The sequence below is a fragment of the Oncorhynchus mykiss genome, chromosome 7 (assembly GCF_013265735.2).
Source record: "Oncorhynchus mykiss isolate Arlee chromosome 7, USDA_OmykA_1.1, whole genome shotgun sequence".
In the NCBI taxonomy this organism is placed as follows: domain Eukaryota; kingdom Metazoa; phylum Chordata; class Actinopteri; order Salmoniformes; family Salmonidae; genus Oncorhynchus; species Oncorhynchus mykiss.
The window spans coordinates 18,295,804-18,322,367 of NC_048571.1; the positions used below are offsets into that span (position 1 = coordinate 18,295,804).

General features: G+C 45.8%; 3 protein-coding genes across 3 annotated transcripts in view; all 3 read right to left on the reverse strand.

Moving 5' to 3' along the window:
• Positions 1 to 1,714: 1,714 nt before the first annotated feature.
• LOC100170202 (thymosin beta) lies at positions 1,715 to 2,261 on the reverse strand. Its single transcript, NM_001129982.1, has 2 exons — positions 2,162 to 2,261; positions 1,715 to 1,743 (listed from the first exon to the last, which is right to left on the reverse strand). The coding sequence occupies exons 1-2, from the start codon at positions 2,259 to 2,261 to the stop codon at positions 1,715 to 1,717; spliced, it is 129 nt and encodes a 42-aa protein (NP_001123454.1).
• Positions 2,262 to 4,587: 2,326 nt separating this feature from the next.
• On the reverse strand, positions 4,588 to 16,191 carry LOC110527434 (ribose-phosphate pyrophosphokinase 2). The gene is made up of 7 exons (XM_021608699.2): positions 15,881 to 16,191; positions 11,387 to 11,570; positions 8,014 to 8,112; positions 7,657 to 7,781; positions 7,152 to 7,325; positions 6,501 to 6,660; positions 4,588 to 6,239 (listed from the first exon to the last, which is right to left on the reverse strand). Exons 1-7 carry the CDS (start codon positions 16,000 to 16,002, stop codon positions 6,147 to 6,149), a joined length of 957 nt encoding a protein of 318 aa, XP_021464374.1. The 5' UTR covers positions 16,003 to 16,191; the 3' UTR covers positions 4,588 to 6,146.
• Positions 16,192 to 19,612: 3,421 nt separating this feature from the next.
• The window catches only part of LOC110528806 (FERM and PDZ domain-containing protein 4-like), a 67,908-nt gene continuing 60,956 nt past the window's right edge, over positions 19,613 to 26,564 (reverse strand). Inside the window, exons 11-16 of the mRNA XM_036982858.1 lie at positions 26,427 to 26,553; positions 25,979 to 26,068; positions 25,623 to 25,805; positions 25,075 to 25,210; positions 23,912 to 24,958; positions 19,613 to 23,654 (exon numbers count right to left, since the gene is read on the reverse strand). Of these exons, the coding sequence (XP_036838753.1) occupies positions 20,236 to 23,654; positions 23,912 to 24,958; positions 25,075 to 25,210; positions 25,623 to 25,805; positions 25,979 to 26,068; positions 26,427 to 26,553 (5,002 nt within the window). The 3' untranslated portion in view covers positions 19,613 to 20,235. The remainder of the gene's footprint in view (positions 23,655 to 23,911; positions 24,959 to 25,074; positions 25,211 to 25,622; positions 25,806 to 25,978; positions 26,069 to 26,426; positions 26,554 to 26,564) is intronic.

Below are 26,564 nucleotides of genomic sequence, written 5' to 3' on the forward strand. Positions count from 1 at the left end.
GCTAACTCATACAAAATATAATTGAGAGGTGAATCTTACTCATGTTTATTATGCGCTTACTTCATTTCTTTGAACATTTGAGATAAAGTCTTCTGTCAAGAGTTTATATCTACACTGTGCCATTGAAATGTGTACATCCGTACACTTGTTCACCTGGCTTGCAAACAAATACTCAATGTGCATTTCATGAATAAGAATAGATATGAACGCAGCCACTCCTTTTCCACTCAACTCTAAGTGCCTACAATGCCTGAGCTGATACTGAATGTGTGTGATAATCAATGCTGAGTCTGAGACATCTTACTCCCCAATAAACATGGGATAAAAGGCCTTAATCATCAACGTGCCCGTGGATCTTTCTGCTAATAGAGTACTGCATTGTTACCTGAAATGTCCTGGATATGCCTTTAAAAAGGGAACATCTACTCAAAATCTCTATTTTTAAAAAAAAATGAACTAGTCCACTGTTGATACAGTCCCAAAATGTTTTGCATGTGAGCAGTCAAGTTTTCAAGATATGGGATTTTCAGTAAGCAAAGTGTCACCTGCCACATCATCATGATGTTGCGTTTTGAAAACATGACTGCTGACATGCAAAATAATGTGGGACTGTATCGACAGTGGACTAATGAGTAAAATAACCAAAGATAGTCGTTTTTGAGTGGATGTTCCCAGTGCAAACAGCCTCATCGCCTTGCAGGTTCAAGGCCCATGGGTCATGTAGAGTACGAAATGTGGGTTACCGTCGGCAGACCAGAGAATTGGCCTTAGTTGACAAACACAGAACGTGGGTGGTCCACTAAGTACGCATCCCTCAATGTTAAAAATTGCATGGATAAAGAAAGCATGTCGCAATTCACTTCATAGAAACACATTTTTTTATTACAACATTTCACTGTTTCCATTCTTGGTAAAGGTATGTGGCAGATTAACATGAGTTGGGACTTTAGAAAACTCCAAATAATTTGATCGACGCAGAACACATGGAATTCATTTCCAGTAATGATATGTTTTCCTTACAATATTAAACAATTCAGAGACAGGGTGCAACACAAAAAAAGCTTATCCCAAATCACATTGATAAAAAAGGTCATCGTACAATAACGTTTTAAAAACATCAATGTAAATAAAATCCACACGAGTATCTCCGAAGACTAGATGGTTTCCGTTTTTTCATCCTTGGTTCGATAAAAAAATATCTGACAGAAAACTTGTATTAACCGATGGGTATGTTAATCATATTACCAGCGTAAAAACAAAAAAAGGTTGTGCATTTTTCCCGAAAATGAAATAAAAGAAGCCGGACACGATTGAGGCGTGTGTTACCAGGTCGACAAGAGGCCACACAGGAAATTGGATGTCGAACGAGGGATGTAAATTCCTAGATCCAAGACCACGCCCACATCCTGTAGCCCTCTCTACCCAGTATTGATGTTTGGACACCACAACCCACACCTTTGGGCCCGTCCACCATACCGCCCCTGGTTGGTTGGTAGTACTTCCTCATTCCTGGCCTGGCGAGGGCCTGCTCCTCTATTGGTGGAGGTGGTAGGAGGGGTGGGGTCAGCGCCTGGACATGGATGGTCATCCATCGCAGTGCAGCTTTGTGTTGTTGGTGTGGATTTTCTTGACAAGTTATACAGCTAAAAATAAGTGAGTGAAAAGAAGGCAATGCAGGAGGAGGGGGTTACAGTGCATGACGGAGGGATGGTCTTCACGATGCCTGCTTCTCCTGTTCAATGGCTGGGGACAGAGTGAGAGACAGAGAGAAAGAGAGACAAAAGAACAGTGATGAAAATCTCAACACCCTTGAGGTATAAATGGTCTTTCACTTAGCCTAGGCCTATCATGTCTACTGTAGCATAGCCTAGACCCAAAATGTTAACGTTGAAAAAGGTGGGATTATATTCTATAGGAGTACCAGTAGGCCTACAGTACAGTAGCCTTTTTATGATGCATCCCACTGGGCACTGATGTCAACTCAACTTCTATTCCACATTGGTTCCCGGAATTTCATTGAAATGACGTGGAATCAACGTTGATTCAACCAGTGTGTGCCCAGTGGGTTAAGTCTATTCAAAAATGCTAATTAAGTTTAAAATATAGTATTCATGTGTCATATCATAATGTCAGACTATTGCATAAATGTCTGCATCCTTACTTTCTTTAGTCGGCAGCGGATTCTTCTCCTGTGTCTCGGTCTTTTTCAGCTTGGTCTTGTCGAAGCTGGCAACCTCCTCGAGATTTGGCTTGTCAGACATGATTGCGAAGTGTCTGTCACAACGAGAAGCATTATTTTTAATTAAACATATGCGCAGACAGCACTGCAGCCACAATAGCTGTTCCTCAAGTGCGCAACGAGACCAAAACGTGTAAGTGGTGCGCCTGCATTCTTTTGTTCGCCTCAAGCAGAGCCTGGTGCAATTTGCCTCACATCCCGTTACCCAATTCAGGGACCATGTCACACACAGGGGCACAAAACCGCACCCCACAATGAATGGCGCCTAATATTCCCCAAAATGTACATTTACATAACAATACGCGTTCCCATGCTGAGAACGCCGAAAAGAGGAAAAAGCGGTTGGCCACACATAACCAACCATGCGTTCACATCAACGGCTAAAGTATAAAGATACAGCATATTAAATGTATTTGTATGTATTTATATTTGTCTTCAATGCTTATCAGACTTTGATTCCACGTGTATGGTCTAAGACTCGCCTCTCCCTTGGGCAGCGCAATCTGGAGAACCACCGCCCAGATCCGCTTTATCTTCGAAGATCGGCTCCCAAATTGTACACATTCCCTCAAATAGGCCCATTCATGTCACAACATACCATCTAAAAGGCACATTTCAAATGTTATTACGCACGATTTAGACAATTGACCGTAGCCTATCACCGCCACAACTAATCTGAACAAAGGATATGGATTGATATGGCTAGTGTTACACAGCGAAACTGAAATAGAACACATATCCATTCGTTTCTATTTACTAGTTAGATGTTTCTTTAAAAACATTTTTTTTAAGATGTTGTATCCATCCAAACATCTTTATAGTCGCATCTTTTGTCCTTGGCATGGTACAGGTTAGAATGTTCTCGCAAGGATAAATACAGGTTAGTTACACTATTCTGGAAGCATTTCAGCAGATATCAGGTATCCTACTTTTATATGACCAATACCTTAAAGTTGATATGAATATGAATATCAGTGCTTACCAAAGTTGGACTGATTGACTAGTGGTACTTCTCCAGGCTTTGCGTTGCAGCAATGTGTCGCGCCTTTGCGCAAGCATAGGAGATATACTGAGCAATATGCAAATGACAGTCTGACGTCACGATACAGCTCCCATCCAAGAACGATTTGGAAATTAAACAAACGGTATATTAAAATTAGATTACATTTTAACCTCATTTTTTTTTCAACGGCGGGAATTTGAACAAATTATGGAGACGTGATACGTGTCCAAAATTTCACAAATGTGTTTTTAAAATCACTTTATTTACCGAGTTTCAGGCACCGCTGAGAGAAGTATGCACAAGACGCCACCTGTCGGAAAACGGAGGTATGTACCACCTATTGTATTTATCATGTTACTTTTTCTTGCACTCATTTCTAAAAGGGCAAAGAACATGTCCCTTCTATTAACTCGGTGTGGGCAAGTAGTCATATGGTCTCTATAAAAACAGACGCATATGATTATTACCACTGGCAAAGAGAATCTGTAGTTATAACTCACATTTCTTAATAAATATCTAATAGCACTTGTCTTATTTTCTCGATTATCCTCTTTGTGAAGTATGTTATGGTTACGTGACAGTTTGGCCTGGTTCAGATGAAACACCTAGTAAGCACGTGGATGCCAGCTATGGATCTTTTCAGCCACTATCCATCACCAAGAAATCAAAACTGACATCACGGTCCTCATGCCTACTGATTAACTGTTGCTAACTCCACATACAGAACGTGACAAGGCAGTAACAAGCAAGCACCCCCCCCCCACCATCAGGGTAGCAGGCATTTTATATATATATATATATATGGAAGACAGTCAGCAGTATGTAGATGTCACTGTCATATATATATGAAATACTATATATGGCTGTAGCCATCAACCACACCATCCCGCATCCCCCTTGTTGGCAGGTGTCTAGGCCTGAGCCTAAACAAGGATAATCACCCTGGTTGGTCCTTGGATGGGAGTCCAGGGCAAAGCGTCTCAGACCAGGAGTGCTGATCTAGGACCAGTTTTGCATTTTAGATCACAATTAATAAGATTACATAGTCAAGGAGGACCTGATCCTAGATGGTGGTTGGGCGGTGGTGTTGCATGGCTAGTTTGGTGAACTCACCCTTTTAAGACGTGTGACTGACAAACGTTCAACCAAGGTCCTCTACTTTCCCACGGCACTGCCACAAGATTCTGGTGCCGTAAGTAGCAACACATGTTCCTCATATGGCCACCCAATTACTCCCATCTTCCAATGGGATCACATAACTCCTGCCCATAGGGAAAACAACAGTGTACTGTCTATAACAATTCATCCGAGGATCCTCAAAGAAAGGAAGACAGTCAGCATTATGTAGATGTCACGGTCAACGTTTATTGTCAATGAAAACCCGGGTGGTGTAAAAAACAAAAGTGTTGCTGCCTGTCCGCCAGCAGTTTTCAACCAATCCGCGAAATCATTCTGAACAGCCTTTGGAGCACACTCAGCATACAACAGGGGAAAATGAACACTGAGGAGTTACCCTCCTACATTAGAACTTACTCTACAAGTAATTGGTGGAAAAAACACACACACAAAAAAAAAAACACTTAAGACATGGGGAAAGTAGAACTTTGAAATTCGTGACCTTTTGGGTGAGGGTTGTTTGACCAATCACCCTTTGAAAAGATGGATAAACCTGATAGAGGGACTGTCCCCAGTTCCTCCAAGTTATCGGATCGAATTAAATGTATATAAATTGTATCGTTGACTTGAATGTGGATACCCCTTCTATTAATTTAATCCTATCCGATTGCCGAAATCCTATCAGATATCTCTTGCTGCCCAGTTTTGCAAAAGTTTAGAAGTGGTGTTGGGAGTTTTAGTAAATGAGCAATTTCAAGATTGTAATGGAGCAAATGTGATCAGAAATACAAAAAGGTGAGCATGAGACCTTGCAATGACACCAGTCCGTCACTAGAGTGCACCACCAGGTGCACACTAAATGAAGGAAACTAAAATGGCAAATCAGATTTGGCCTTGTTATGTGGCACTAAAGTAGAGTGTTTTAACTAGAACGTCAGAACATGTGGAAATGCTTACGACAATTCTTTCTCATATCGCAAGTTGAATTCCATGATACAATTTTGGGACTTTAAGGAGACAATTCTAGACGCTTATAGACATTACGTAGGTATCTGCTGGTTGAACAAATACAGCCTCTACTCTGGATCTTTCTGAGAAAAAAACTGAACTCCAACACTAACCAAATGTTGCTGGTTAAAAGGAATTAAAAATCAGCTGTTGATGACTAAACAACCCTGGGTGGCATTGATTAGCACACACCGTAGCAAAACATCGGATAGATAGTCCCTCCCCGTTTGCTACCGTTTTGAGTCTAGTGAATAGGACCCTGGTATTTCGTAATCGGCGTCTATTGATGAAACAAATTTGCCTCTAAAACCAGCAGCGTTGCAGATTCCCCACAGAGCTGGTTAGAACAGTCAGATGACTCAAGAAGTGACATCACACAATGGAATGCTTTCATTTATAGTGAAACGGACAAAAAAATGAGGTACAACAAACAGGAACATCGTTAGGCAATGGACCTTTGGTTAAAATGACAGCCAGATCCCTTGGGTGGCAAAGCATGATAATGAAAACAAACAATAAGGAAATCTTAACATGGTATTATGCATAAATAGAAACTTGCTGGTCTCAAAGAGGTGATACTCTTTCTTGGGTCTCCACACGGAACAACGGAGCTGGGAAAGTGGGAGTGGCCTTTAGGAACCGTTCACGTGTAATTGGCCCAAAACGTCAGGGTTTAAGGACTTCCGGGAGGGCGTGGCCACTGAAGGTGCGAGCTGATTGGACCATGAGGAGAGAAACGGCCTAAATTGGCCATTGTGACCTCTTCCTTGTGACCATCCTTTATAAGGGCACGTGGCTGAAGAGGTAGGACACCGACTCGCCATTGTGGGTTCTCCTGATCGCCTCGGCCAGGATCATGGCTATATCTATGATCTGGTGGAGACCACAAAAATACAACATCATATACATCTCTATGGCAGACCGCCATATACAAGTGCCTCAGGTCAGGCAACCTATAGGGCAGCCAATCAATCCTGGTTGGAATGGTTAGCTTTAACAACAGCAGCAAGCTACAGGTGCTTCAAGACATGGGAGAGGCAAAATGCTGCATGTATCAACAAATGGATTCCTCATTGGCTAAAAGGTAGAAGGACATGTGAGAAAACAGGAAGTGCCTATCTGGACTGGGGGTACCTGTATCTTTGGGCAAGACTTCATCTTCTCCTCCTGGGGGATGGTGTTGGTGACCACCACGGCCTCGAAGGGAGCGTCGTTGATGCGTGCGATGGCCGGACCGGAAAATATGCCGTGCGTGAGGATAGCGTAGACCTTGATTGCACCGGCATCAATCAATCTAGAAAGAGAGATGAGTTGTGTAATAATTTTTTAAAAAAGTGACAGTAATTTGGAAACTGTGTTTGAAATAATGCATTTGAGCAAAGTAGAAAAATTAAAAAGGCACAAGCATCAAATAGAAGAGTGAAAGGTGGGCTATGGTTGAGACTGGAACAAACGAAAACGCTAATGATTTTTATTTCCCCCCCCCCTTGGGCCACCTATGTCCAAACAGTAAAAAAAAGCAACCCGAGATGATTTTCAATCCCCACATCACTTCTCACCCTCTACACAATCTCTCTCATTAGGTTTGATAGAATGGGTTCAGGTCAATAAACCATACAGTGATTTGAGATCAACAGATGCTCAACAGATGAACCTACATAGCAACCATCTATAAATACAGACTTTTATTGACAGCACAAGCCAAACACAAATAACCTAGAGCAAGGCCATGGTAGAATAACTTTGGGGATATTAGGAGCTGTGTGAGGGGTCGCTGTGGCTCACTTCTCAGCAGCTTTGCAGATGGTGCCGCAGGTGTCGGCCATGTCGTCGACCAGGATGGCCACGCGGTCCTTCACGTCTCCGACCAGGACCATGCGGTCCACCTCGTTGGCCTTCTTCCTCTCTTTGTGGATGAGGGCAAACTCCACATTCAGACGGTCAGCGATGGAGGTCACTCTGAATACAAGGAAATGAAAACAAAGATTTAAGAAATATGAGATGTGCATGTCAGCTCTCAGCTGAAATAGCACCGCATTGGCATGACCCCCGGAAGTCGGGCATAAGTCATCTCGAAGATGGACAGGTACAAAGAAACACCCAATGAAAAGGGTTAAACGAGGGAGAGATGAACGGGTCCAAACACTTCTTCTTCCCCGTCCCTTTGCCACATTGTTGAAGACCTCAGGACCAGCCGTATCCGGTTCATGTGACCCTGCCACATTGTTGAAGACCTCAGAACCAGCCGTACCTGGTTCATGTGACCCTGCCACATGGAATTGGTTATTACCGTTTGGCTCCTCCAGCGTCAGGGGACACAATGCAACTGTTCTTCCACTCTGGAATGTTCTCCCGGATCCACTGGAGGACCGCGGGCTCCGCATACAGGTTGTCCACGGCGATGTCGAAGAATCCCTACAGACAGAGATATAAAAAAAAGTTTGGATAATATACCGCCTTCTTCGACTAGCCTAATATTGAGCAAAAACATAGCGACAACTTTAGACTTCACTGCATTAACTAGGAATGAAACAAATGTAGCAACTACTACTAGTCGTTTCAATTGAATATAACTTAATTTATCGGCAGGTGAAACTGCACCCTGCAATTGCATTGCTGTGACGGGGATGTGTTGGATGCTGCCTACCTGGATCTGTGAAGCGTGGAGGTCCATTGTAATGATGTGGTCGGCGCCAGCTACAGACAGCATGTTGGCCACCAGCTTGGCTGAGATAGGAGCACGACTCTGGGACACAGAGGGAGTTACAGGCTCTTTCAAACGAAGCACACAATTCAATTATTCAGTGTGACAACAATTGTTGTAATACAGTAAAATGCCCTGGATTTAAATAACTAGTGAAGTCTAAATCGTTTGCTCCTCCACAAGGAACACAATCCAGGTCAGGCGACAGACAACAGATGGTGATTGGCTACAGGTTGTCGCGTGTTCAACACAGACATCTCGGTCTTCTGTGGTTAATGCACACAGCCATCTGTAGCAAAATAGCAGCACAAGGTGACCGTAGAGATTCTGTTTTCAGGGGACAAATCACAACTCACAGGTTACTTTATTTACACACACACACACACACACACACACACACACACACACAAGTTCAACTCTGGCAGGACGCTTGTTTCAACATCTATTTTGTACTAGGTCACATTCCACAGTGCCATGTATTGATTTAACATGCCTCGGGGAAAAGACATCAGTGATAGGCCAACATGTGGAATTAAACAGCCACCATTTGGTATAAGCAAACATACCCCGTCTAAATCCTTGTATTAAACTTGATTTACAAACATAAGTAGACCCTCTGTCGGAAATCTGTTATGTCCTGTTCTAGAACTTGTAGATCCGAGTGTTTGTATAGGCTACAGATGTATTTCCCAACTCCAGACCTCCAGTAACCCCTGCAGCACACATTTTTGTTGTAGGCTCAGACAAGTACACCCGATGCAACTTGTCAAGTAATTATCAAGCCCTCAATGAGTTGAATCAGGGTTGACTAGATGGGATGCCTCTAACGTCAGAAGTGACCTTTTCAAAGCAGGTTAGGTACATTAAATGAAGGTTAGGAAAAGGGTTAGGGTTAGCTAAATTGCAAAGATTCTCCAACATGACCTCGAATATGCAAGTTATGACGTCAATTTGACATTAGCAAGATCCCTGCTAGACATGACCTTGAAACCTGTTACACTGGAGGACAAGAGTAGGGAAACACTGGGCTACAGTATGCCATTACTTTAGAGGGGCCTTTGAGATCTGGCATGTTACACCTTGTTACAAAACATAATAAGGCTCCCGAGTGACGCAGGGGTCTATGGTACTGCATCTCAGTGCAATAGGCGTCATTGTAGTACCTGGTTCAAATCCAGGCTGTATCATATCCGGCCATGATTGGGAGTCCCATAGGGCGGCGCACAATTGGCCCGGCGTTGTCCGAGTTTGGCCGGAGTAGGCGGTCATTGTAAATAAGAATTTGTTCTCTCAACGGACTTGCCTAGTTAAATAAAGGTTAAATATGCTCCACAACAGAGATTGCGTGCTTAGGGTCTCATGATAGTAACTGGTGCTTGATACACTGTCTTTGGGTTGACAGAGAAAGAGGGAGAAAAGGTGGAATACAGGTTAGGCCTCAGAACAACTGCGGGTTGCTACATGAGGAAACCTGTTTGTTACTTTATTAACTGGAACAGTGTGTGAATCATTTACCAGATAAGCGGTGGTCTGAACCTTTTCTCCCCTCTTGGAAAGTCTGACGTCACCCCAGGTGATGAACCATGCTCTAATTCAAACCTACAGCTATATTTGACCGAGGCTGTATTTTTCGTATGTCTTTTGGTGTTATAACACAGAAGTTATTGGATGACATGCCAATCAACTGTGTCTGGGGAAAACATTCAATAGGAGGAGATGTGTGTATGTTTATATACACAGTACCAGTCTAAAGTTTGGACAACTACATGGGTTTTCCTTTTTTAAAACCATTTTCTACATTGTAGAATAATAGTGAAGACATTAAAACGATGAAATAGCAATCAATAAAGTGTAAAACAAATTCAGAGATACTTCTCAAAGTAACCACTCTTGCCTTGACAGCTTTGCACACTCTAGGCATTCTCTCAACCAGCTTGACCTGGAATGCTTTTCGAACTGTCTTGAAGGAGTTGCCACATATGCTGAGCACTTGTTGGCTGCTTTTCCCTTCACTCTGCGGTCCAATTCACCCTAAACCATCTCAATTGGGTTGAGGTCGGGTGATTGTGGAGGCCAGGTCATCTGATGCAGCACTCCATTACTCTCCTTATTGGTAAAATAGCACTTACACAACCTGGAGGTGTGTTGGGTCATTGTCCTGTTGAAAAACTAATGATAGTCCCTCTAAGCGCAAAACAGATGGGATGGCGTATCACTGCCGAATGCTGTGATAGCCATGCTGGTTAAGTGTGCCTTGAATTCGAAATAAATCAGGAGTGTCACCAGCAAAGCCTCCACACACCATCACACCTCCATGCTTCACGGTGGGAACAACACATGCAGAGTTCATCCGTTCACCTACTCTGTGTCTCAAAGACAGTGGTAGGAACCAAAAATCTAAAATTTGGACTCCTCAGATATATTTCTACCGGTCTAATGTCCATTGCTTGTGTTTCTTGGCCCAAGAAAGCCTCTTCTTATTGGTGTCCTTTAGTAGTGGGTTCTTTACAGCAATTCAACCATGAAGGCCTGATTCACACAGTCTCCTCTGAACAGTTGATGTTGAGATCTGTGTTACTTGAACTCTGAAGCTTTTATTTGGGCTGCAATTTCTAAGGCAGGTAACTCAAATGAACTTATCCTCTGCAGCAGAGATAACTTCAGGTCTTCCCTTTCTGTGGCGGTCCCCATGAGAGCCCGTTTCATCATAGCGCTTGACGGTTTTTGCGACTGCACTTGAAGAAACTGTCAAGGTTCTTGATATTTTCCAGATTGACTGACCTTCATGTCTTAAAGTAACAGACTGTAGTTTTTCGTATGTTTATTTGAGATGTTATTGCCATAATAAGGACTTGGTCTTTTACCAAATAGGGCTATCTCCTATATACCACCCCTACCGTGTCAACAACAACGCACAAAGAAGAAATTCCACCAATGAACTTTTATTAAGGCACACCTGTTAATTGAAATGCATGCCAGGTGACCACATCATAAAGCAGGTTGAGAGAATGCCAAGAGTGTGCAAACCTGTCATCGAGGCAAAGGGTGGCTACTTTGAAGAACCTCAAAACACTTTTTTGGTTACTACATGATTCCATATGTGTTATTTCATAGTTTTGATGTCTTCAATATTATTCTACAATGTAGAAAATAGCACAAAATGTAGAAAAACACTTGCATGAGTAGCTGTGTCCAAACTATTGACTGGTACTGTATATATGCTACGTTTTGCACTACATACTGGACACCACACATGGTGAATCATTGTCGTAGACTTCTTTGGGCCTGCGAGCAGCCCGGCAGGCAACAGGCTTACCTTGTCTTTTTTGTCCTGCCGGGCGTAGGGGAAGCAGGGGATGACAGCGGTGACGCGGGACGACGAGGCGATCTTGCACGCGTTAATCATGATCAGCAGCTCCATCAGGTTGTCGTTGATCTCGCCGCAGCCGCTCTGCACAATGTAGACGTCCTCGCCGCGCACGCTCTCCCCGATCTCCACGCTGACAAAGAGAAGCAGCAGCATAATTTAGTGTCACCTTAAGGAAAAGGATAACTCTTACCACTACGGAACCGCTCACTCATCTCCACACTGAAGTAGAGAAGATCATCCTCATCACCCTGCTCTTATCTCTCCACGCTAGGCATATAGCTCGTATACCCTGACGGAGAAGGCTGATCGTAAACTTCTCGCCATGGACATTTATTAACTAGGCCAAATCCCTCCCTACAAGTTATGCTTAGAAAAAAAGGGCAACTGCTACTCACTCATGAACGATACAACACCACAAATCACTTCCCAACAACACAGTATCATAACTGCACGCCAACAGTGGAGGACTGATGGAGGTCTGGTGCAGTAAATTGGAGTGACCAGAACGAGCTTAACGTTGACAAACTAACTCTTATTTGAAAGTGCGTGTGGAAAAGCAGACTTCTGGGAAATCAGGGCACACACACACCATCTCTCCACAAGTTGCAGGCTTCAAAACAAGTCAACAACTGAAACATTCCCGACAGGACAACCCCCCTTTCCCTGCCTCCGCTGGAGTCATGTGCTCACATCTGACCAAGAGAGGCAATTAATGCAACAGCCGGTCTACCTATCTGAACCACCCAGAAGAGGCACGACGTGAGGAGACGCGAGACCCACCGCTACTGTATAGACTAGGACTGTCGCAGAGTATATTTAAGAAATGTGGTCGAACGTGTTCTTTCAACCAATCGATTAGGCGAAAATTTTTAAACTTGTATTCTTCCCATATATTGGTACACCCTAAGTTAATAAATCAACAATATGCACTGAGCTTGTCTGATGCTTTAAGCACACTGTTTGATGAAATAATTATGACAGACCTGTTCCTGACCCTCCTCCCGCTGCTGGCCATCGCAGATTCTGCCGCAACGCTCCTGGAGTTCACGGTAATAGGCCTGATTGTAACTATATTTGAAAAGGCTAAGTAAAAATTAAGAAGTACGTTGTTTAACCGTTTTCCAGAACTTCTTGGGGTTAGACCCACAGAGAGAGAACTGCTCCTTAAAGTAACTAACTTTGGCCTTCCGGATTGCCCGAGTACACTTATTTTTCATTTGCCTGAGTATGCGTGTGCCGAGCCTTTCACCAAATGCAATTCTTGAGGTGGAGTAACTCTGCAAGATCAAGGTCAAACCAGGGGCTGAACCTGTTTTTAATTGTCATTTTCTTTATGGGGGCGTGTTTGTTACCAATATCACTGAAAATATAAAAAAAAGAAGGTTCAAGCGTCTTCGAAAGGGGATCAAGCTGATTTCTATACCATTTTACAGGCCAGTTCATGAAAGAAGGCTTGCTCATTATTTATTTTTTTAGCAAGCGTCTGACAAATCAGGACAGGTCGTTTCACTGAGCAACCATTACGAACACAGGCTGTAAAACAGTGATCACTAAGGTCATTACAGAAAACACCAGACCTATCAGGATTATTTGTGAGGATAACATCGAGGAGAGTAGCCCTTTCTGGGTGTTTGGAGTCATACCTTGTGAGATTTGTGATAATATAAGAAAGATTTGGGGAGTCCCATAAGCTTTAGGACTTGGTCAGGTGGTTTAAGCATGTCCTAGTTTAGGTCACCTAGCAGGACAAATTCCGGCCAGGAGAGATCTTAGGGCAGGTAGGGTACAGGCCGGTGCTGATGGAGGACGATAGCACCCAGCAACAGCCAACAAAGAGCTATTTGAAAGCTTAATGCTTAAAACCAGAAAATCAAATTGTTTAGGGAAAGACTTGGTAGAGACAACCGAGCACTGAAAGTGATCCTTGGTAAAGATTGCCACTTCCCCGCCTTTGGAAGATCTGTCTTGCCAAAAAAGGTTATAACCAGAAAGTCAGTATGCTAAACATTTCCTTAACCACGTCTCAGTAATGACCAACACATCTGGATTGGATCTGTGAACACACATTTTCAATTTATCCATTTTAGGTCATGAGCTTCTAGTGTTAACATGCGAAAAACCCAGGCTTTCACGAGTTCAGCAACCAGTGAAGCAAATATCAGAGCACAAGTCAGAATTGGGGCTAGCAACAGTAGGTGGGCCAGGGTGTACATGCACATTTCCAAATATCATCAACAGCAATACAATCAAGGCACGGCATAGCACAGGGAGAGAGCTCTGCAGCGCTAATTTATGACATCTGAATGTGTATCAGATGGCAACAAGATCATATTGTACAGCAATTCTATCAGGTAACATGAATACAAAGCCGACGAGAGGTGGATGGAATAGGATGGGAGGCCAAAAGTCAGTGTAACCAATAGAGAGTCAGAGTCCCGAGTGTGGGAACAAACAGTCTGTCCCACGGTTGGGTAAAGAAAGTTTGTAGTCAACAAAGTATGCATGAGTCAAATTGCAAAATGCACAATATTTTTTTGTAATATAACGAGGGGGGTAGCCATTGTAAGTTCAGAGTCACTCGCCCAAACAGTGCGTGTGTGCTGGAGGCGAGTGAAAGCTCGGGAGAAAGGGGTGAGTGTGGTGAAACTGCCTGTACCAGACAGGGGAGACAGGCCAGAGCACACGGTGAACAGATCGCCAGGTGGAATCCAAGCAGCAGTGCAGTAGGCAACAGGAGTAGGTGTCACACCCACTTGGGAGAAGCTTTTATTTCAGGAGGCAGATTTCTTGTAGAAAATGCCAGTGAATGGACTGAACAGCAGGAGGGGGCTTCAGAGGACGCTTCAAAGACTCCTGACATTTGTTGGGCCAAAAGCCCAACAACCTTCGAGTTAATTGAATTTGTATCTGGTCTGTCCTTTCAAGTCTAGGAGCGCAGTTCCAGGTTGGATGGTGTCCTCAGGTCTCTGCTCTTTGTTTGCTAGACTTGGAAAAAGAAAACACTGGAAGCAGAAATCTATCCAGTTAATTTTGGTCAAAAAGAGGTTGTAGGTTAGGAGTTTTGATCTGGAACAAAGGCCATGCTGTGGAGAGTAGCATCCTGCATATGTACCTGCCAAAAAATCCAACTCTATATTCTCTCTCTCTCTCTCTACAATTTTTGTTTTGGAGGTGTTCAGAACAAGATTAAGGGCAGAGAAAGCTTTGTTGTTGAGCGTTTAACACAAAATCCAGGGAGGGGCCAGCTGAGTATAAGACTATATCATATATCATGTCAGATCATCTACTCAATACTATGTACTTGCTCCCACTTTTCATCCTTGCAAGGAGGACATCCCACAATAATATCTCATTTATCTGTGTCCTTGTACTCACTCCCACTATCAGGCCAAACCGTATCCAAAAGCACCCACAAATTCTAAAGCAGATCATTGTATTAATATAGCTGACAAAGACCCACTATTGCACATAGGGGACAAGTAATGAAGCTAGGCTAAAAAATCAATAGGAGACCGTAGCTCACCTTGGTTCATGGGGCAGTGCAGTGTACTCACTCACACCCATTGCATCATATTGCGAGTATTGTAAAGTCTACATGCACCAGAGCGGGTTTATGTAGTTACCATCGCTACTGAACAATTAGGTCAGCTTGCTGAAAATGAACCTAGATTACGTGCATGACATCATTTAGGCTAAAATGGAACCAGGGGTGGCAGCATGGCAAAACAATATTGGAACAATACAGATCAGGAAAATTATGTATATCTTATACTGAGCGACAGGTGCAATTAGGTTTAAGTGCATGACATTATTTAGGCAGAGATTGAATCTGGGGTTGCAGCAGGGCGAATAATTATAGAAACAATTTGGATAACACACATGTATACATTTTACATGTTATCAGAGCGACTTACTGGTACAATTAGGGCACATCGAGCGATTTTTCACCTAGTCGGTGCAGGGGGTTCAAACCGGCGGGTTTTTGGTTACTGGCAGAAACCTGTTACCCACTTTATCTGCAACGTTTCAGGACGTTTTCCTACTGAACGTGGCCTCGTTCTCTGTTGCTGCAGTAGTTGGTTCTGTTTACCTGAACTATGTTCGCTATTATTAAGTCACGTGAGTCTTTTCGCAAACTAGCTAGCATGGTGTATCTTGCAAAGTTACGACTCAACAATGAACACCAGCACGCGTGACCATGGGATTACATAACTAACTTTCCAAATTAGGTGTTGATGTAATAACGGCAGCAAGCTAACGTTATTCAGTGCCGTTAGCGTAGCAAACTTACTACTCCTGCGCACACGTGTATGCATGACCCAGGCTGCAGTAAATTAACGTCCAGCACCAGATAGCTTGATAGGCTAGCTCAGCAGATCAATTAGATAATCATGCACGTATCTAAATGCAGACGATAAATGCGTAAAAAACGAAACCTACCATGTTTCTTGGTTGGAGAATTTCTTCGTTATCACTTTCCCCAATTCCAGTCCTAGGCGATCAGCCACTTTTTGTGACAGGTCTTGGTGGGAGCTCCCGCTGAAAAGCACGATGTTTGGCATGTCCTAAATATTTATGTGCAATTTGGTTATGTGAGTAGGAGATTTTGGATGCAACAATTATCCCTCAAGGGGCAAGTTAGCTAACAAGTTAACTTATTATCGCTGTAGCCCACGCATAGCAGATCAGCACGACAGGACACCTAAAAACTGAAAAGGAAGTGAGAACAGTGTTTGCATGGTATAGCGGAAGTGTCGCTTCCTAATTCTTATTCTTATTCTTTGGGATTGTTTTGGCGGATCGCGTCCGATTTCAGGTTCATGCACTGCCACCTACTGTATTGGAGTGTGAGGCTATTCACAGCCAACCTACATTAAGTTATTTGTGATACATTATTATACAATTGGGGAAAAGGAAAATGTATCCTGCCAAAAAACACTAAAAAAAACACTGTATTCCATTATTTACCCTATCTAATCCTACTATGGTCTGGGGCGACAGAACACAACCAATCAACACTCCCTGCAACTGTTCTGCAGTAAAACCTCGCAAACCCAAGTATTTCCCTGCGGCTGCCATCCTCTTCCTAATTGGACAAAAATCGATGCCTTTCTTCTTAGGTGTTTTTTTCCCGCGGTTGGCATTAAACGTTATGGTCCATGTTATTTGGAAGGCCAAAACTCCATCCCACCAAAACAGGCTGACATTTCAGTCAGTGTTTTCAAACAGCTTTTACACTAATAGGGCATTATAGTAATTTAAAAAATGTCACAGTATTATTCCAACCTCATATTGTGGAAATATATATAAAACCGGAAAATCTTAATTTTGACTGCACTGGGCCTTAAAAAACAACTATGTATTTGCTTGTCCTGCCACACATACATCAGGCCTACTATGACTGACTAACGCCCCAATCACACGGACAGCGTCATTGCATTTTGGTACATCAGAAGTACATTCGTTTCCAATGTAATGCTGCGTTTGCCTTGCAGCATTGCGTTGCAGAGGCATTTGCAGTGTGTTCTGTGTGGGGCATACGTTGGATTTATTGAACGTATGTGCCAAACTGTATGCGTAGACAGCTTGACAGACGTGGTAGCAGAAGTTGAATGTTGAACTTTCGTTGCACGCATATCCAGATGATGCTGCATACTATTTTGAGCAATGACACTATTGGTGTGATCAAGGCATAATAGTTACATGTACTGTTGGTTTGAAAAGCACATTGGCCAGAGATTCAGAAAGGAATGGTTTCTTACAGGGGGTCCCCCCCTTTACCCTTTAAGGCCTTTGGATCTGTGTGTTTTAACTTGATTTAACTCTGAGAGAGATTGATACCTCAAGTGCTTATTTTATCCACACACAGAAACCTTTGTCAAACCCTTGGTGATACACTCCCTCTTACTATGCTCACACGAGAAGCATCACGCTAGGAAAGAAGGGCATTCCTGTTCACTTGAAATTAATAGATTATTTTATGTCCAAATGAATAAGACGTAGTTTGGAATGAAACATTTTCGTGTTCAAAATGGCATTAGCATTTATTTTTTGTAGATAGAGAAAGCTACTAGGCCTAGGGTGTAGAAAAATGAGACACAAGTTAATCTTTTTTTGACTGAATGGAGTTCGTCTACAAGATATTAGTGGAGCAAATTAAATAGCAAGTGAAGACACACCATGACCCACAGATATGTAAAACGTTTTAATGGGTCAGAGAAGCTGAAAAAATATTGAGTGGATTTTTACGTTTATGGTCGGAGAAATAAAATGTAATCTGATACATACACCTGAAGTCAGAAGTTTACATACACCTTAGCCAAGTACATTTAAACTCAGTTTTTCCACAATTCCTGACATTTAATCCTAGTAAAAATACCCAGTTAGGATCACCACTTTATTTTAAGAATGTGAAATGTCAGAATAATAGTAGAGAGAATGATTTATTTCAGCTTTTATTCCTTTCATCACATTCTCAGTGGGTCAAAAGTTTACATACACTCCATTAGTATTTGGTAGCAAACATTTCGGGTAGCCTTCCACAAGTTTCCCACAATAAGTTGGGTGAATTTTGTCCCATTCCTCCTGACAGAGCTGGTGGAACTTAATCAGATGTATAGGCCTCCTTGCTCGCACACACTTTTTCAGTTCAGCCCACCATTTTTTTTATAGGATTGAGGTCAGGACTATGTAGTGGCCACTCCAATACCTTGACTTTGTTGTCCTTAAGCCATTTTGCCACAACTTTGGAAGTATGCTTGGGGTCATTGTCCATTTGGGAGACCCATTTGCGACCAAGCTTTAACTTCCTGACTGATGTCTTGAGATGTTGCTTCAATATATACACATAATTTTCCTGCCTCATAATGTCATCTATTTTGTGATGTGCACCAGTCCCTCCTGCAGAAAAGCAGTTGGGATGGGGTTCTTCGGCTTGCAAGCCTCCCCCTTTTTCCTACAAACATAACGATGGTCATTATGGCCAAACAGTTCTATTTTTGTTTCATCAGAACAGAGGACATTTCTCCAAAAAGTACAATCTTTGTCCCCATGTGCAGTTGCAAACCGTAGGCTGGCTTTTTTATGGAGGTTTTGGAGCAGTGGCTTCTTCCTTGCTGAGCGGCCTTTCAGGTTATGTTGATGTAGGACTCGTTTTACTGTGGATGTTAGATACTTTTGTACGTGTTTCCTCCAGCATCTTCACAAGGTCCCTTGCTGTTGTTTTGGGATTTATTTGCACTTTTTGCACCAAAGTCTGTTCATTTCTAGGAGACAGAACACGTCTCCTTCCTGAGTGGTATGATGGCTGCGTTGTCCCATGGTGTTTATACTTGTAGACTATTGTTTGGACAGATGAACATGGTACCTTTTGGAAATTGCTCCCAAGAATGACCAGACTTTTTTTCTGAGGTCTTGGCTGATTTAGTTTGATTTTTCCCATGATGTCAAGCAAAGAGGCACTGAGTTTGAAGGTAGGCCTTGAAATACATCCACAGGTACACCTCCAATTGACTCAAATTGGAGCCAGCAGCATACCACCCTGCATACCACTGCTGGCTTGCTTCTGAAGCTAAGCAGGGTTGGGCCTAGTCAGTCCCTCGATGGGAGACCAGGTGGTGTTGGAGGGCCAGTAGGAGGCACTCTTTCCTCTGGTCTAAAAAATATCCCAATCCCCCAGGGCAGTGATTGGGGACACTGCCCTGTGTAGGGTGCTGTTTTTTGGATGGGATGTTAAACGGGTGTCCTGACTCTCTGAGGTCATTAAAGATCCCATGGCACTTATTGTAAGAGTAGGGCTGTTAACCCTGGTGTCCTGGCTAAATTCCCAATCTGGCCATCACGGTCACCTAATAATCCCCAGTTTACAATTGGCTCATTCATCCCCCTCCTCTCCCATGTAACTATTCCCCAGGTCGTTGCTGTAAATGAGAACGTGTTCTCAGTCAATTTACCTGGTAAAACAACACAATAAAAGTCAATTAGGCTATCAGAAGCTTCTAAAGCTATAATGTCATTTTCTGGAATTTTCCAAGCTGTTTAAAGGCACAGTCAATTTAGTGTCTGACCCACTGGAATTGTGATATAGTGAATTATAAGTGAAATAATCTGTCTGTAAACAATTGTTGGAAAAATGACTTGTGTCATGCACAAAGTGGATGTCCTAACCGACTTGCCAAAACTATAGTTCGTTAACAAGAAATATTGTGGAGTGGTTGAAAAACAAGTTTTAATGACTCCAACCTAAGTGTATGTAAACTTCCGACTTCAACTATAGCTGTTGAAGGACACCATTGAGTCCAGAGAGGATCATATTAAAACAAATACAATGAAATAACTTTTTAAAAATTATTAAACATTACACACTGACTTAAAAGCGCTTTAATAAGATAGTTGCTTACATATTTTATGTCTTTTCATTATATGTTTTTGCCCTCTGTATTTAAAAAAAAACATGTCAAAATAATTTAGAAATTACACTAAGGAGTGTTAAATGCAGTGCAATTTCAGTGCTACGGTACATCAATCCTCTCCACATTGCAACCTATAACTGCATCGTCAATATCACATTAAAGAGTACATGTCTTCCCAATGACCACTCAAAATATCTTTAGTAATTTATATATTCATATAGTGTATCATATGTACTGTATGTACATTATATACATGGAAAAAAAATGTACACAGGAAGAAGGGTGTCTATAATAACATCAGTTCTTATTACAAAGTTCTGGACTTGTATGGCTTTGTATAATGTACATAACACTAAAAGATGGTGCCGCCGGCTGGCCGTCCTACTACTTGCTAAGCAGCGTTTTGAGGGAGCGGGTGAGTGCGTTGGCGATGGCTGACATGGTGCTGGAGTGGCGGACCAGGGCATTGACGCTGTGGTCGCTGGGCGCTCCGATGGACGCCACCTCGGCTGCGCGCAACAGGCAGATGTAGTTCATGACCAGCTCGTCCACCTTGCCCACCACCTCCCTCTGCTGTTGGGCGGCTGATGCCCCCAGGCCCCTCACCAGGCACATGCAGGCCTCAGACAGGCAGCACAGCACCTGGAAACTGCAGGTGATGGCCAGCAGCATCTCCTCTGGGCTGCCGTGGGCCTGGGCCATCCTGCGACATGCCCGCCCCAGCTCTTTAGACTCGATGGACAGCAGCTGTTTGTATTGGGACAGGTCTGCTGTGATCTGTGGCACCTGCCCGCTGCGGTCCCCCCTGCCTACGCTTGAGCGCACTAGAGCGATGAGCTCGCTGGCGTCGCGGTGTACATCCGAGAAGCCAACGGGGAAGACATACATGCGGTCTTTGAGCGTGTTGATGCGCGACAGCCGGTCGCTGAAGCTCATGTTGGTCAGGACCTCGCTGTAGAGCTGGTCGCCTGCTGCGTCCATGGCCGGGCCGTAGCTAGACGCTGCTTCTTCCATTTCCCCGCCACGGCTGCGCCTGGACCTCTCGCCCCTCTCGTCCCTCTCGTCTCCCTCTACCTCATCCTCATCCGCCTGGCTCTTCCTCTTGAAGAAGCAGTAGCTGAAGGGACCATGGCACCTCCAAGGGCTGCCCGAGTCCAGCTTCTGCGAGCCCTTCATGTGCTTGGTGTCCTTCTGCAGGGGGAACATCACTGAGGCCCTCCGGCTGTCTCTGCCCCCAGCCGACCAGCAGGTGGACGCTACCGAGCCCTGCGAGTAGCTCTTCGACAGCCTCTTCCTCGTCGGTCTCCTCTGTAGTTTGGGGTCAACTGGTCTTTGTTGCTGCTGGCACTTAGTTCTGCCTTTGTCGAAGAGCACCTCCACACTCCCGCAGCCCGCAGTTACATTACTGGTGCTCCGCCTGAGCTCCCTGCCCCGCTGCAGGCTGTTGGTGCTGGGCTCCCTGCCCAGGTGGAGGCTGTTGGTGCTGGGCTCCCTGCCCAGGTGGAGGCTGTTGGTGCTGGGCTCCCTGCCCAGGTGGAGGCTGTTGGTGCTGGGCTCCCTGCCCAGGTGGAGGCTGTTGGTGCTGGGCTCCCTGCCCAGGTGGAGGCTGTTCACACTGGGGTCCCTGCCCCGCTGGAGGCTGTTCATATTGGGCTCGCACTGGTGGTGGAGGCTGGCTGTGACTGACTGGATGTGGTTTTGTCTGTATGTGACGGTGGACTCCTGCTTTGGCACAGTGGAGTTGTGGGTTCTCATGTTGGCTGGTAGGGGAGGTGGAGGAGGTGGTGGAGGAGGAGGAGGAGCCGTGGCACAGGCTCGGGCCTGCTTAGTGAAAGCTGATGGGTGATCTCCTGCTTCCGCTCCCAGTGACGTCCCCAGCTGCTCTGTGCGAGCTACACTAGGGGCAGTAGAGAAACAGAGAGAATCGTTAAGAGCCTGTCGGACGGCATGCTTTGTCCTGCAGTCAGATCTGAGCCAGTCCTCTGGGCCACAGATGCTGGCACCGCTTTGGGACATCACACTCCGCGCTCTGGAGGGGGGCCTGCCCCCACCCCCTCCATGGATGCTGTCCCTCAGAGACAGGAACCGCTCGACCTCAGGGTCGATGGCGCCCCTCTCTAACTCACTCTCAAGGCCTGAAAAGGAGCTCCTCCTCTCTGTGCCACTGGGCCTTACTTCAAGACTGTCAGCAGGTCTCTGAGCATGCAAGTCAGGATTGCTCTTCAACTTAGTGGGCAGCGTGGCGGAGTGATATGGTCGGGAGCCTTTGTCACCCCGTGAGGTGGCTGCATTGGGGTTCACTAGACTCGGGCTGAGGAAGGACGAGGAGGGCATGCAGGGATAGCGGTGAATGGTGTTCCCTTTACTCCTAACCATCTCTATCAGTTGGGGATTACTGGTAATATATCTCCTAGTGTCCTTTCTGACTCCCCCTCCCAGGCCTGCACTGTGCAACCTGCCTCCCTGATGCATCTGGCTCACTGTCAGGTAGTTAATGAGCTGCCTATAGGACTCATTCCCCTCCTTGGAGTTAGCACCCCTTACACAGGCTGTCTTGGCATGCAGATCATTTTGAAGGTTACTCCTTCTAGCTGTACTACCTGTGGTTTCTTTCATCTTGGCCGACCGGATGGAACCCTCTCTGCTGGTGTCTGACCCAGGAGGGTGTATGTTGGGCAGCATCTTCCGCAGGAGTGTGGGGTCTGCTTGGGGGTGGAGGTCTCTGCCCCCAGGGATCTGGCCCGGGGTGCCATGGGGAGCCTTGTCCTCATAGGTGAAAACCCTGAGGGATGTGGAAGATTCAGAGAGTGGATGGTGGTTGCCGTCAGGGGCACAGAGGGGCGAATCCGTTGGGGTGCCACAGGCGCTGCTCCCCGTGCTGCAGCCCGCGTCCAGTGATGAGCACTGGGAGCCCTGCAGGGAGTTGTGGGCCTCGCTCTGGAGGGACGAGATCCGTTTGGCTAGGTGGTACTCACACAGCCGGGCAACTCCTTGCCTGACTTGCTGCAGCTGCTCCCCTGGGGCATCTCCCTGTCCACCGGGGGGGTCCCGGGGCTTCTTGGTAGGGGAGGAGGGGAAGGGACCTGCCGCTCCCCCCAGGTACTCTTCCTCCTGGCCGCCCATCGCCCCAGTGTCCCCCCCTGCAGCCTCCCCAAGTTCCTCCACAGGCTCTGTCCGTTCAGGGTGTGGGGGAGGGGGGCACGGCAGCCTGCGGTGACTCCTCGGCAGGCTGTTCACCGGCAGGTTCTCTGCCATGATGGAGATGGAATTCTCTGGTAGAGGAAGAGGCGGCCTTCTCTGCAACCTCTCACAGAACGAGGTACGCTCCACATCCAGCTGGCTCCCCCTGTGGCCGTCTCTGGTACTGAACGTGTTGAACTTCCCGTTGGTGTCGGCCAACTTTTTTAGCCGTTTCCCTCCAACAACCACAGAGTTGGGTCGCTTGCTGAAGCCGGAGGAGAGGTTAGTCAGAGAATCAGTGGTTTCTGGATCCAGCTCTATGCCATCTGGATGGAGGGTCTGTTTAGGGAGTGCGGTGGACGACGGCGGCCCGCTGTCTCGATGGTGGGAGGGGCTGTGGGCTTTCTTTTGGGTGGCCACTCTGGGTGAGACAGGGAAGTCTGTCTTTTCCTCCGTCAGAGGCTGGTAGCCCTCGGAGGTGGCGATAAGGAGGCGCCTGTGGTTCTCGTGGATGAGTTTGTGGGCGGCGGCCTGCTCCATGGTCTCGGTCATCTCTGAGGAGTTGGTCTCGTTGCCTGAGTCAGAGGAAGACTCAGGACTGAAAGCCCGAGACATATGCACACCTATGTGAGCCAGAGAGAAAAAATATTATAATTTGAGCTTCTTTCAACCTTAACTACATAAAAGTAATATAATTATATTATATCACTTTAAACAAAGTTCAACATATAGTTTGAAGACATCCTAATTTGGGTCAGGTCTGACCACAAGCACAACAGTGAGCAATGAAAAACCAAAACTAGAGCAAGGCCATGACACTGTATGTACAACAGCTGTAAACTATAAGTGATGTTGGCACAATGACGGTAGAACTAAAGACCTGGGTTACTGTTGGGCTGTGGTCGCTGTGGGCGTGGTGGGCGTGGCCTCTCCTCGGACACTGTCAGGGCTTCCAGTGCCTGCAGGGTTGTCACCATGGCATCCTCCAGCCTCCTTTCCCCGCCGCTCCCCTCGACACGCGACCCCGTGGGGACAGCGTCGATCAGCGACACGGGCATGTCATCGTTGTCAGCAGTGGCCAAAGGGCGACCCTCGGGGCTTTCCTCATCAGAACTGTCTCTGAACCCCGGGGGCGGGGCTGCAATGGCGAGATTTAGGGAATGGAGGACGCCGTCAGTATCATCATCTTCGTCATCGCCCCCCTCGGGTGGAGGAAGTGAGGTCAGGTCGATGATGTCATCGCTGGAGCCTGAGAGGGTGAGGAACGTGGCTTTGCTTGCCACCGTCGAGCCGCCCTCTCCACCTCTGCCGCCATCCTCCCCCCCTCCCCCCCCAGTAGAGTCTTCCTCACAGCTGGCGTCGTCCTCATCCTCGGCGTCGTCCGTGGTGTCTGCATAACAAAGGTCCCTGAGCAGCGGTTCCTCCACCAGCTCCTCGCCGATGTTGCTGTAGACCACATGCGGACTGCCGTCGGCGAACTGATAGGGCACGGTCACCTGGGTCCTGAAGTCCCCCGTGTTGTTGACGTTGTTGTGCAAGTAGGCTATGGGCCTGTTCTCGGGCACCTCGGGACTCTCATCCATCAGGCACTCGTAGCCTAAGTTCTGGGGGTTCACAGTGTTCAAAGGGGGGTCTCCGAAGATGAAGGAGACCTTGGCGCTCCGGGGGGAGTCTTTGGGTTTGTTTCTGGCGGGGGGGAGAGGTGGGGGCTGGGGACTCCTCCGCCCCTCCGATGGCCTCTCGTTCTGCTGCAGGGTTAGGGTATGGTTTTGGGGTTCGGGAACGTGGGGAGAGATGTTGTTCTCTCTCCCTCCATTGTTAGAGAAGTCCATGTCACTGCTGTAATGCTCATCCTGGCCGGCAGCATTGGGGTCCTCACAGTTGCCTAACGAAGTGCTGTACGGCCACTCCAGAAGATTGTCCTGATCTGTTGTTTAATAGAAGAACTCACTTCAACAATTTGGCAAAATTCTGATAATAATAGACATTTATACAGAAGCGCACACACGCACACACACACCGCATAGTACTAGGTTGACCAACCCATTTCTTCAGCAATGCTGTTGCAGTGGGCCATGTTGAAGATAGATCTCCTAGAGTCCACTAGGAGTCGATAGTACCCTGCTGTCAGACACGCCAGGTTCATGGCATCACTGGACTCCATTATCAATGTGATGGGCTTCAGATCAAACATGAAGAAATACAAACATTACAGAACACAAGGATGTGGTCTTGCAAGAATAGCATTTGTGTACAAACTGTTTTTTTCTACTTATTAGCCAGCTAATATTGACCAGGGCACGTTGCCTTATGGGTATCTGTACATTTTTAGGGAAAGGGGATACCTAGTCAGTTGCGCAACTAAATGCATTCAACCAAAATGTTTCTTCCGTATTTAACCCAACCCCCTTAATCGACGTCATCGGCGCCCAGTTGTTGTTGGGGGTTAACTGCCTTGCTCAAGGGTAGAATGGCAGATTTTCCCACCTTGCCGGCTCAGGATTTGAACGAGCGACCTTTCGATTACTGGTCCAAGCCTCAAGCCACTCACTTAACTGTGTCAACTCGACACCTCAGGCCCCACTCCTTACCCTGACATCCATGACGTGTAGCTCCACGCGGACGTTGATATCATCCTCTGTGAGGATCTCGATGCGGTTCACGTGGCTGAAGTCTGCCAGCAGGGCCATCAGGTTGGTCTTGGTGTTGATCACGTGACTGATGCCGTACCTGGGCCCCACTAGCAAGGTCACCTCTGTCTGCTTCTCCCCTTGCTGTGAGGGTGTGTGTTGGGTGTGTGTGTGTGTTGGGGTTGAAGAGGGGTGTGTATGTGCGTGTGAGAGAGAGAGTGTGTAAAATAGAGAAGGCAGGATATGGATTTGGAACAATATTGTTTCTCTATTTGACAAATGACTGAAATAGGGACAGCTACAACTAGTGGTCTTACCAAAAGTATGGATTTGAACACTCTCCCTCCATACAACCTCAGCTCACTGAGATACTTCAAGTAGTGCACCTTTGCCTGCAACGCAGTCAACTGCAGGGGGAAAAAAGCCAGAGGAAAATATCTTGGGGTTATGAAAAATACACTAACTGTTTATAGGTTTGACTGTATCTCTGTCTCAAATACACAACTGACATCATCATTGACGATGAAGGAAAAAAAAGAAAGCAAACAGACAGCTACACTCCTCTAGAGGGCAGCTCTGCGAAGCATACGAGAGAGAGAGAGAGAGAGAGAGAAAGAGCGAAAGAGAGCGAGAGAGAGAGAGAGAGAGAGAGAGAGGGAGAGCGAGAGAGAGAGAGAGAGAAGAGAGAGAGAGGAGAGAGAGAGAGAGAGAGAGAGAAGAGAGAAAGAGAGAGAGAGAGAGGCGACGATGGAATCCGTACTGTACCTTTTTTCCCGGAGGCACTAGGTTCTGATTGGTTTTGAGGATGTGCGTCAGTGCTTTCTTGATGTTCTTCTCCTTCATGCTGGTCATCACCGCTGGTGGGATGAAAAGGGCCAGACCCCACTCCTTCCTGGAAATTAA